At 37.7% G+C, this 13,137-nt stretch overlaps 1 protein-coding gene across 1 annotated transcript; it reads left to right on the top strand.

The window, feature by feature from the left end:
- The first annotated feature begins 475 nt into the window (after window positions 1-475).
- On the top strand, window positions 476-6,403 carry LOC109206413. The gene is made up of 7 exons (XM_019369233.1): window positions 476-1,439; window positions 1,577-1,692; window positions 2,896-3,642; window positions 4,136-4,535; window positions 4,616-4,769; window positions 5,182-5,275; window positions 5,386-6,403. Exons 1-7 carry the CDS (start codon window positions 636-638, stop codon window positions 5,501-5,503), a joined length of 2,433 nt encoding a protein of 810 aa, XP_019224778.1. The 5' UTR covers window positions 476-635; the 3' UTR covers window positions 5,504-6,403.
- Window positions 6,404-13,137: the final 6,734 nt, after the last annotated feature.

Raw genomic sequence — 13,137 nt, forward strand, 5'->3', positions numbered from 1 at the left:
ATAATATTTTTGATCTTCTAATATTCTCTCTCTTTCCCTTTTTATTTCCATATTGAAAATTCTAGTATTATCAACTTCTCCCATTTCAAAAAAATTTGACGTACAAGATGAAAGAGAAACAAACATTGCACTCCATAATAAATATGGTAAGGTAAGGTGTTTAAATACAGGCGAAATATGCGTTTGTGCTATAATTGAGCGGTTGAGGTTTCAAATTCCCTCCATAATAACAGTTCTCTTTACCTTAAATACGTACCAAATTTTTAGGCAAAATTTCCACATTTGACTGACTCATTAGATGAGACCAAAAAATAAATCAATAGTAAGAGAGAGAAGCAAAAATAATTTGTTACTCCTATTATTGTTAATGAATGTTTTTACCGTTGATATTCCTAACAACTTATGCTATTTTTATTCTTGTTGTTAATTATTTTCAGTTACTCCATTTTCAACCTTTGTTACCTATTTTCATGTTACATGTTCTTCTCTTCTTGTCTTAAAATTTTTTGCTTGAAGAAACATTGAAATGTTCAAAGTTTTTTTTTTCACCTTTATTAAATTAGAATGATAGTAAAAAATTTAGTACTTTTAATATTCTTGATTGGTGAAGAAGAGAGGATTAGAAGAAGAAGAAAATGGCCTCTTCTCAAGTAGAAATTGCCTCCTCTTCTCCATTTGGTTATGTCCTTAATAGAATTATTGCTAGAGATTCAAATTCTTTTCAAGAAAATTTCAAGAATTTGGTCCAAAACCATGCAGATTTATTTGTACACAAAACAACATGTGACAAGAATGAGAATAATAGTCCAAAGAAGAGAAGTAAAGCTGCTGAAAAATGGGATAAAGCTAGAAATATGGTATTTTCAATGGACAAAGAGAAGAATAAAGAAAGTTGTGTTGATGTTCCAAATCTTGGAGGTGTTTCTTCCCTTGTGAGAAAATGGAAAGATTTTGCAAATAATTCTGAAAATTCTATGTTTTTGGAGTCCCCACATAAAGGATTTGATGAAAGTGATGAATCTTGCATTGTGAAAAATGATTCATTTGGTGGTTGGGAATCCGAAAAAACCGACAACATTGATTCAAATTCTGTTCAGGGTACTAAAGATTCTGATATTACAGAAAGTGAGAGGTTGAAAGTTTCAGATATTATCAAGAAATTGACGTATAGTAATGGCGATGAAGGTCAGGCACGCGACTATAATGGTAATGTTGTTGTGAATGGTGGATCGTTGCCTCGAGTTAGGACAACATTGGATGGTTCAGAACAACAACAAAGGTGTTGTTTTTCACCTGTTGTGAATTCGCCTCGTTTCATCAGAGGGCGACAGGCGTTTAGTGATTTGCTATTGCAAATGGAGCGCGATAGACATAGGGAAATTCAAAGTCTTGTGGAACGTAAAGCAGTTTCTAAGTTCCAACAAAGAGGCCGCATTCAGGTGCATTGCATTGTATTGTATTGTACTATTATATTTACAGTGTTTTCGGATTGCTATTTCTTATTGTATTGTACAAGTTTGCAGGACTTACTATTTGAGGGTACTGATTAATCTTTATAACTCAACATCTTAACTAGGCTTTGCTTCGAGTTAGACTCATACGACGTGGTGCAGAAGTCAGAGATGACCGATCAGTGAATTGCTCAGCGTCTGAATCAAATAGACTGACACATTCTGCAATTATGCATCTCAGGTGAAGTACTTCAATTTTTGTTTTTTTGACTCTTTTACTTCCATTTGTGGCTGCTAAAAGACCTGTCTTTTTTCCCCAAAGAATGTATCAAAGTTGTAAAGAAATTATAACAAGTATTTGTGTCTAGATCTGCATATCAGCTTCTTTATTAAGCTTGTTTCCTTTTTCATTACTATTAAGGGGTCGTTTGGTACGATGGATAAGTAAAAATAATTCTGGGATAAAAATTTAGTACCACCTTGTCCTTTGTTTGGTTACTGAGGATTAAAAATAGTACCGGGATAACTTATACCTGCCAGAAGGTGGAATAGTAATCCAGTTATCGCAGGATATAACAGTAAAATTGACAATCCCAAGATTGATAACCAAACAGTCAGTAAGAAATAATACCAAGATAACTAATCACATCATAACTAATGCTAGTATAACTAATCGCAGCATATTCGTTATTAGTTGTGTCAGTTGAAAGAACTATGTTATTCTTTTGTTAGTAACAAAGTTCTGATTAGGGGTGTTCATGGTTCGGTTTGGATCGGTTTTTCCCTAAAAAGAAACCAAACCAAGTAAGTCGGTTTTCCAAATATTAGAACCAAACCAAACCAATTAAGCCGGTTTTTTCTCGATTCGGTTTATGTCGGTTTTTCGGTTTTTTCGGTTATTTGTCGGTTTTTTCTTAAATATAAGACATACACTACCAAACTTATATTTCGGCGACCACATTTTCAACGTAACACTATCAAATCAATTGCCCTTTGAGAAATCTATTATTTACCAAGATATATTGATGGTAATTGAATCAAATAGTGGTGAATAATTTAAGGACTGAATTAAAAATATATTGTTTTTAACATGAAATAGATTCTTACACTTAACAAAAGAAAACTAACAATCAAACTAGAATGTAAAGGTAAAGAAATGTACTAAAAGTGCAAACGATTAACATTTACTATAAATTTTTTGAAACTTTGTATAAAAGTTTACATATATATAGGTGTAATTATAAATTTAAAATAGCTACTCTTATATTCGGGTTGGTTCGGTTTTTTTTGATTAAAACCAAAACCAAACCAAACCAAAAAGTATCGGTTTTTTTGATCGGTTTGGTTTGGTTCGGGTTTTTGGATTTTTATGAACACCCCTAGTTGTGATGTATATTGCTATTTCATACAATATCCACCTAACCATAATGTTAATTCATTTCAGGGAAAAGTTCAATACAGTAGGACAACATCGTCTTGCTGACTCAAGAAACAACTCAAGGGAAGTGGTAGAAAGTGGTGGTGAACTGGGTCGTAGCAACTCCGCGAAAGAAAGAAGTGGATTTTCAACACATCAACAGAGAGAAGAGTATCCGCGCAAGGGGCTGGTTAAGGAGAGTTCAGGACTGCAGCCCGGTGTAGCTAACTCAAGAAGTATCCCTATAACATTAGGAGATACAACTAAAGAGGTGGTAGATAACATCCTAAAAGTTGGAAATTTTTGTTCATCCAATCAACCACGCGAGGAGAATCAGCTATCCAAGCAAACAAGCCCCAAAAAGATAGAAACCAGGATACACGTTACCAACTCATCCAAACCCCGGAAAGAGATGGCGTTTAGTGCTACAAACTCAGTATTTTCTTGTGGATTGAATCAACATGATATGGACCTTAACAAACGAGAAGTTAGCATCAGCTTACTGAGCGCTAATCCTCAAAGCGACTGGGAAGAGGAAACCACGAGCCAACACCTAGTTGAAAGCGACAGTGGTTGGGTAAGTGATTACTCCCACACAGCTAGTGGATGGGATGAAATACAGTCTGCTTATCAGCAGCAAGTAGAAGGCAATGAAGACTGGATAAGCAATGTCTCTCGTCCACGTAGAGAATGGGAAGGCCTCAGGCACGAAAGATACCAAGAGATGCTTGATCGATTCATAGAAAATCATGACATACAGCAACTTCTTCACAGGTAAATAGCAACTCCTCCACTTCAATAGTTATACTAATCCTATAAATTTGTCATCATTTTCTGCACATTTGTGATGAAGTTTTACTTGGTAATCATCCTTGTTCGAAAAATATACTTTGCCTTGCCCATTAACATGGCGACTGTAAAAGACTCGTCTGATCATATATGTGAATAAACTACATATATTTCTATAAGCTTGAAAAAAAGGGCAAAATGCAAAACTGGCCGGTCGGCCAAAACTAATTTACATCCGATGGCCAGAAGGTGTATAAAATAAGTATATTATATGTATATAATATACATATATACATTTTGTTGGCTATTATTTTTTGGAGCGGATAAAAACATATATTTCTCAAAAATGCAACATTTTAATAAACAGTCCTTGCCTATGGATCTATCTCCCTCTCCTATGATATTCATTATTCAGCTTTTCAATTTGAAGCATAGTCCACGACTTGCACTTTTGACTTTGATTTTCTTATCTGTGCAGAAAAAGTGTTTCGAATTTTCTTACCAGTGGTTTGAGGGAAAAAATAGATCGAATAATGGCGTCTCGCTCACAACAACTACCAAATGCAATGAGAATCAGCCATGATGAGGAAGAAGAATTACCAACACAAGTGGATGAAGAAGAGGAAGAGGACGTGGTATTACGACATAATGCAAGAAAAGAGGATGTTGAGGTAGAAGAAGAACAAGACTCAGGTTATGACGATGAAGATGAAGTATTAATTGATGACAACACATCATCATGGAGCCTAAATCAAGTCCAGGAAGTAACTGATGACTCTTACCACTTCCCATCTCCTTCTTCACTACAATCTCAATCATCTAGTATTTGCTCCCAACGCATTAAACCGTGCTCTTCTTCTTCAAGAAATTCTTCAACTGTGAGTTGTCTATCCTTGGGCTAACTTGCCTGATATTATTTTTAAGTTGGGATTAGAACTAATGACATGTGCATTCACAGGAAATGGAACTCATTTATGAATTGAGAGGACATATGGAGAAACTCCATCAAGAGATTTTTGAAATACGGAGATCTATGAAGAGTTGCATGAACATGCAAATGAAATTACAACGTTCGATTAAGCAGGACGTTACAGCTGCAATTGGCCAGTTAGGTGAGCTGGAACACAAAGATCTGACTATGAAAAATACCAAAATCCCTGAAGTTTAACTTCCTGAACTATATGCTGCATCATATCATGGATTTCTTATTCTATGTATATTAGTTAATAGAAGGGGAGTCTTGGAGCAATGGTAAAGTTGTCTCCGTGTGACCTATATGTCACGGGTTCGAGCCATCAAAACAGCCACTAATGTTTGCATTAGGGTAGACTGTCTACATTATACCCCTAGGGGTACGACCCTTCCCCTGACAGCATGAAAGCGAGATTCCTTGTGTACCGCCTTGCCCTACACAAAATTTGGGTTTACATATCAACTAGATACATGTGACCTTTTCCCTCCCTTTTCTATTTTCCATTTGTGCTTTGATTAATTAAAGAAGAGACTTACATTTTTGTAATGCAGGTCAAAAGAACAAGGGGAATTCAGATAACAAGGTTCCAAACAAAGGAAATTGTTGTATTTGCTGTGAGGAGCCTGTTGATTCTCTTCTTTACAGGTACTTGTTTATGGATATCAGTTTAACCACGTTCATTAGGGAAGGACAAGTATATTAGAAATCAATATATAATACTGATCATTGTCTATAACTTTGTTCATGGTTTTCAGATGTGGGCATATGTGCACCTGTTTCAAGTGTGCACATGAATTGCTTAGGGGTACAGGAAAATGTCCAATATGCCGAGATCCAATAATGGATGTTGTGCGTGCATATGCTCATTCATGACATACGGGTGAAGACAACAACAATAACGATGCCTCAATCCTAAGTAAGTTGGAGTCAGCTACATGAATCACCACTATTCATGTCGCTCCATTCAAGGTCATCCCAGTCCAACACATATATTATATAACACGTGACTAGATGAGCACGTCCAATGTATTATGTTGAGGAACAATCATATGACTAGTTTATGATGATTGTCAACCTACTGCACCCTTCTCATTTGTCCGGATGCGGGACTAGCAATATGAGCAAGCTCAAGACGGAGTGTTCTAGGGCTGCTCGACACCTTTTTTGTGGAAGGATGAACAAAAGGGTGATTTTATTTTTCTTTCTTTTATTTTTTCTTCTTAGGTAGGGATCTTTTCTGGCTAATTTACTATAAGCAGGTTTAGCTTGATTGATAGAGTCAGTCTCCACCGGTTCCATTAATCATCCTTTGTACAGGACAGGAAAAAGGAAATGAAGTTCCTTATGTGATAATAGAAATGTGTCTTTCATGTTTCTTTATACAGTCAAACCTCTCTATAACAACCTCGTTTGTTCAAAATATTTTTGGATGTTATAGCGAAGTGCTGTTATATAGAACATATATTATAACATAACATGAAAATTGGTTCCGGAAAAGCTTGACTTCTATAGTGAAGTATTGTTATATAAGGATGTTGTTATAGAGAGGTCTGAATGTATATGTATTTGCAATGCTTAAAGCCACTTGTAGATTCTTTGCAGCGCAAACAATCTCCAACAAGACTAGCACATTGTAGCTACGTATGGCGCTGCGGATGTTCTCCAAAGCACTCGTCAACTTGTTGAAATCCAAAGTTAGATTAGAGATCCTGGTTGCTTAATTTTTGGGACTAGTTTGTACTGGTAAACTTGTAAAGAAAATCTTTGTAATCAAGAATCAGGACAAGGCAAAAAAAGCTACAACTCAAATGGATTACACTAGTCAGATTCTTTATGTGAATGCTTATCTTTTACTTTTCCAACAACTCACCCTTCACACAGTGGCGGAGCCAGGAATTCTATAACTAGGCGATCCAATACATTTCTGAGATAGCTTTGCCACTATGGCTGAACGATGATGATTCAATTGAACCCTCGACGGACCACGTAGGTAGCACGACCCCCGCCTTCAGAGATACAACCCGCCCCCAGGCCAGAATTCTGATATGAAAGTTAGTATCCCCTATTTGAAGACAATACTGGTATCACCCGAGTGATGATTTATTATTCAGATATGCATTTGCCACTGCTATTTTAAGAACAATGAGTAAACATGGTATCTAGAAAATTCACTTGAATTGACAATTACACAAATTAAATAGGAAATAGTCACTTAAATGACTTTTTACTACGTATATCAAGAGCAGTATAGAATATATTCTAAATGCGGACTGTAATGGTTTAATGAAGTTGGTAAATCTCAGTTGTATTTCACGAGGACTTATGAAGTCCTTGTTAAAAGTTTCAGGAAAATAACGGCCAAGATTTACCAGTCATGTATGGTCAAAATCCATCTTTAGTCGAAATGGTATTAGTAAAATATTTCTGGGACGCCGCGTGTTGAAGTAATCTAATTAACAACAAAGGCTGTGGTCGAAGAGTCAGCAAGGGCTAAGGTCGAAGAGTCATCAAGGATCGAGGCCGAGGTCGAATATCCTCGACAGAGTTACAACGGCTAGTTTCAAAAAAGGACATAATAGAGAATATTCTAGTGGATATATTCTCTGCACTTGTACTATTAGGGTTTTTAGGAACATGCCCTATAGATAGAAAGAGACACAATGATAGGGGACATGTGATTTTCATTTCTAAAATACATTTTGACTCTAGAGAGAGAATTAGATCTTATTGCAAGCATATAAACATCATATTTACACTAACCTTGTCGACACTTTTCCACTGGATCCGAGAATAACTCAGATATTCAAAGGATATCCCCATTCATCATTGTCAAAAAGAAGACTCACTGGTTCCATCCTTTCTTGGGTGACTCATTCATTCTATTTACTTGAATGCCATTTATTGTTGTTCATCAATATTAATGCTACATTATTTCCTTTGACTTCTTAAATATTGTTGAGTGCTGCTGTTGCCATTAAAATATTCCTACATAGTATTTATTGCACTTCTGAAAACTTCATCTTTGGGATATTATTGTTAACTGATTAACCCTCATTTATATAAATTTAATTAGTTGGACCAGGATCTATATTTTTTGGTCAAACAATTTGGTGCCATCTGTGGGAATTTCTTAGTTAAAATTTTAATTTCCTCTAGAACTACGATTAACGCAAGTCACCAACATCAAAAACCCCGAGACCTCCTTTCTTTGTGCGTACAAAACTCTACATGGTAGGTAACCAAGGAGAAAGGAAAGAAATAACAAGTGATTTCCCTATTAACCTCATGAATGTTATCAACGAAAGTTGCAAAACAGTAGGCGAGGACGTGACGCCCAACGCGTTTGTCACGACCCAAATTTCCCCTCCGTTGGGTATCGTGATGGCACCTAGTGTTACGGATTAGGTAAGCCTAACATTTTCAGAATAGCAACAATAATAGAAGAACATCTAACAATTTGAAAGGGAAATCTCCACAAAATTTACATTTCCCAAAATCGACGGTACAAGTCATAAGCTCTACAAAGTTCGCTACAACTTCTAAAATACAACTGTCTCAAAATAAGAGTGAACAATGTAAATATAAAATAAGAAGGTGACTCCGAAGCCTGCGAACGCAGCAGCAGGTTTACCTTGAGTCTCCACAGCAACGGTCTGCACAGCTACTAGCGATCCAATACCTAGATCTGCACAAAAATATACAGAAGTGTTGAATAAGCACACCACAGCGGTGCCCAGTAAGAATCAATACTAACCTCGGTGGAGCAGTGATGAGGAACAATCAAGATACCTACTGTTCTAATAAATTGAACAAGCATAAGTATAGGGACAACAATGCATGATTTCTACATAAAGACTACGCGATATGGCTAACAATACAGTAATTGCAATAAGGAAGGAAACAACAAGTCACAACGGAACACCATAATAAGGACACAGAAGAGTGAATGGAAACACAATCCAAATCCGAAATCACAAATGCAATACAGACAAGTAATACCTCAGCTACTACGGCAGTTTTCACATCAGGTCTTAGCGAACAAACTCCAATCAATTAGTCAAATCCTTCAAGTATAAATCTTTCACCCATAAGTTTTAGAATAGAATTCTTTAGAATAGTCCTCCCCAGTAAAGATATTTCGAAATATACTTCCTTCAAATAAATATCTTTCAAACATAGTGCTTTCAAAGTAAATACCTTTCGAATATAATCTTTTCAAATAAATATCCTTCGAATATAAGTCACCATGTGACACCTCATCTCATAATTAAACAATGCGGGTCTCAATACCTGAACCCTAACACTTGGCATCCCGTACCCTCATCACACCTCATAACTGCACTGACGACTCACGTGCCAAACAGAGCCATTCTCACATGGAAGGTAAATAAACAAGGGTGTGTGTCTATACTCAGCAATATCAAGAAAACCTCTTATCCGATAAGGGTGCTTAGCTACGTGTATGCTTGTGCAAGTGTCCTAATATAGTTCGTACCAGCTAGTAAGTATAAGGAAAAGAACGGACATCACGTAGAATGTTTAAAAGAATGTAAGCATAGAAGATTAGCAGCACAGAACACAGATATAACAACAGGAGATCTCCCAGGATATCGTCCCGTAGTCCCAAACGTAAATGTGCAGGGGGATCTCCCGAAATACCGTTCTGTAGTCCCAAAGTAAATATGCAGTGCTGGGTGATATCCCGAAATACCATTTCGTAGTCCCAAAGTAAATATGCAGTACAGGGGGATCTACCAGAATACCGTTCCGTAGTCCCAAAGTAAATATGCAGTACAAGGGGATCTTTCGGAATACCGTTCCCTAGTCCCAAAGTAAATATGCAGCGCAACCAACTGAGACAACATTTACAGCACGACAGAAATCTGGTGCATCACCACAACAAGTACAAATGCAACAATGACAATAATACAAAGTACGACAAGTAAATCTACTCAAGAATTTAAATCACAAAGAAACGGTAGAACTCATTCACAAGGAATAACCACAGTAAAGAATGCTAGGCATAAAGAGATCAACTCAACAATGAAGGAAACAATATGCCACAACGATTCCACAATATACAGTTCGGCAACAAGGAAAAACTAACATGAGTCAAATAGTTCGAAATAAGGGCAAGTCAACTAAAACATGGGATATCTAGACTTCTTTTAAGGTTGGGCAATTACGAAGAATATTCAACAATTCAATTAAAGATAGACAACGGAAAGGTAATCATAACCTCAATTAAGACTAAACAACTATAGAAGGAGATGATGATAATTTCAAATAAAGATAAGCAATTATGAAGAGATAGCATGACAGTAGGAGAGGTAAACTCTTCAGTTAAGTCAAATTGGCAGTAAGAGTGAATACTAAAGCAATTAATTCTAATTTAAGCATGTAGAGGTGAACTAGTAAATAGGAACTCAGTCATATCAAGAACAATTTCATACACAGTGAATATAAGGACCTAAGAACCCTAAAAGGACAATTTTTTCACAAATAAGTCCGAGCACGCACTCGTCACCTCGCGTTCACTAACTACAATCAACATTGAAGACTCAAATCCTAAGGAGAAATCCCCCACACAAGGTTAGGCAAGATACTTACCTCAAAGAAGACAAACCGATACTCTAAAATAAACTTCTCGAGTGAAAAGACCTCCGGACGGCTCAACTCTAACCAAAATAACTTCAAAGCACAAATAAAACTCATAAGAAACTATTCCAGATTATAAAGTCTCAATCTTTAACAAAATCCAAAAATCGGTCCAAAAGTCGACCCCCGAGCCCGCACCTCGGAACCCGACAACTTTTACAAAAACTGAATACCCATTTCGATACGAGTTCAACCATACAAAAATTATCAAATTTCGATACCATTTCGTCCCTCAACTCATGATTTTTAATTTGGAAAACTTTCTTCAAAAACCACCATTTTCCTCAACTCAAAACACAAATTAAATGATAAAAACGAAGATAAAATCATGGAATATATTATATTCTAGGTGAAAAACGCTTACCCAATCGATTTGCTTGAAAAACCCACAAAGAATCGCTCAAAACCGAGCTCCACAAGTCAAGATATGATAAAAATGGTCTAACCCTCGATTTGGAAATATATTATACCTGCCCAGGTATTTGTACATCGCGATCGCGGAAAAAATGATGCGATCGCGTAGAAGGAAAATGGCTACTGTCTAAAAGGTGCTACGCGATCGCGGAAGGTCTTATGCGATCACGTAGTGAAGGAATTATTTGCTTCCCAAAGCCACACTTCACGATCGCGAAGCAGAAGATGTGATCGCGTTTAAGGAATAATTTGCTGACCAAATTAAAGAACTATGCGAACACGGACAGAGAAGATGCAAACGCGAAGGAGTAACCAGACTTTCGCGATCGCGAACAAGGTCATGCGAACGCGATGAACAATTAATTCCTCCTTCAAAATTACTCTTCGCGAACGCGGAGGGGCAGATGCGATCGCGAAGAAGAAAACCAGATGACAGGTAACAACAGTTCAAAATAGGAGAAAAATGACCCGTAGGCCACCCGGAACACACCCGAGGCCCCCGGGATCCCGTCTAAACACACAAACAAGTTGTATAACCAAACACGGACTCGCTCGAGGTCTCAAATCATATCAAACAACACCGAAAATATAAATCGCGCCATGAATCGAACTATGAACTTTCAAATCTTCCAACTTTGAAAACTCGTGCCGAAACCAATCAAATCAACCTGCAATGACGCCATATTTTGCAGACAAGTCCCAAATGACATAACGGAGCTGTTCCAACTCTCGGAATCGCATTCCGGCCCCGATATCACAAAAGTCAACTATGGGTCAAACTTTTCCATTTTTTAAACTTCAAATCCGAATCCGAATCCGGACGCGCGCCTAAGTCCAAAATCACCATACAAAGTTGTTGACGTCATCCAAAACTCATTCCGGAGCCGTTTACACAAAAGTCAAATTCCGGTCGAATTCTCACCGCTTAAGCTTCCAAAACTAGATTCCTTCAATTCGACTCTGAATCATCCGGTAACTGAATTCAACCATGCACGCAAGTCGATACACATAATATGAAGATGTTCAATACCTTACGTCGCCGAACAGAGCTTAAATTCTCAAAACGACGGGCCGGGTTGTTACATCCTCCCCCTTCTAAACAAACGTTCATCCTCTAACGTGCCAAGATTCGCCTCGAAGTCCTCAAATCACTGAATGCACACTTCCAACATACACCCGCGGGTGATCCCACGTCACCCCAATCTACATAATCCTAACGACAATATCTCAACTGCAATTTATCCTTTCTAACAACATTGATAAGCCTCATACCCCAAATTCTCACCTTCTATTCCTTTCCAAATGACCCTATTCTAAATCCATATTCGGTATCAGTCTCAACCAGCTGCATCAGCTCATTCCTACACCCATAGAGTACAATCACACAACATGACACATCACACATAGGCCCATAATAACATTTCTGATCACAATATCTGCCCGAAATCAAATCCAGCACCAGCCATTAGCCTCATATCCGATAGAACTCTGTTTCAAACCTCCATAACACTGACAATGATGCAAGAAACACGAAGACCTCATAATTAAACACCCAAATCAATAAGTCACAACTAGCACCACCGGGCACACATCCCGCAAGCTAAAACTTAAGAAGCACAGAACGAAAATGACTAAATATGAAAAGAGGAACACGTAAGGAAACTATGAAACAAGCCCGACAGGAACAACTCTCTATTAGTACCAACGTACAAAACAATATAACATGGAAAGAATTAAAGCATATGAACACATCACAAGGATCTCACCCTAATATAACTTCTACCGCGGTACACAGCCCGATTCGAACATATCAAATCGCATGAAATCACGAGGGTCCTCCCTCAACTCTGAATCACAAGTAGGATATATATCAACCAACTGGAACCTTTTCACGAGATCAATTCCGTCACAAAATTACAACAAGTACTAGCTCCCACACCGCTGGAGCATAATCATAGCTCGTAGCCAACATACTCAGGAATCACATCAAACCTACCGTTATGGATAATAGGAATTTACTACTAGTCTCATAACTATCAGTATAAATAGAAACAGACGATAGACAGGGGCTATCACTCATAGAACCTCACAACAAGGCAACACATAAACAGAGTGCTAATCATGAAACGTACCCATAAGTGGAGCAACAAATAGGGGAACTCGCCCCAATAAGCAGAACTGTAATGAAATACGGATGTTGCTCCTCTTTAACAAACCGAAAGCATACCTGGATGACATCATCTAGTGCAACGGCCCCAAGACTACCATATGAAACACATCAACGGGCCGGGCCTCCCCCTCTTGGGCACCATCTACTCACCTGAATACCTTACTGTGACACATCTGTCCGAAATATGGGACAATCGCTCACCATGTGGCTAGTATCTCCACACTTAAAGCAACCCCTCTGCTGATGTGGCTGTGGGAATTGTGTG

This window comes from Nicotiana attenuata, unplaced genomic scaffold (assembly GCF_001879085.1).
Source record: "Nicotiana attenuata strain UT unplaced genomic scaffold, NIATTr2, whole genome shotgun sequence".
In the NCBI taxonomy this organism is placed as follows: Eukaryota; Viridiplantae; Streptophyta; class Magnoliopsida; order Solanales; family Solanaceae; genus Nicotiana; species Nicotiana attenuata.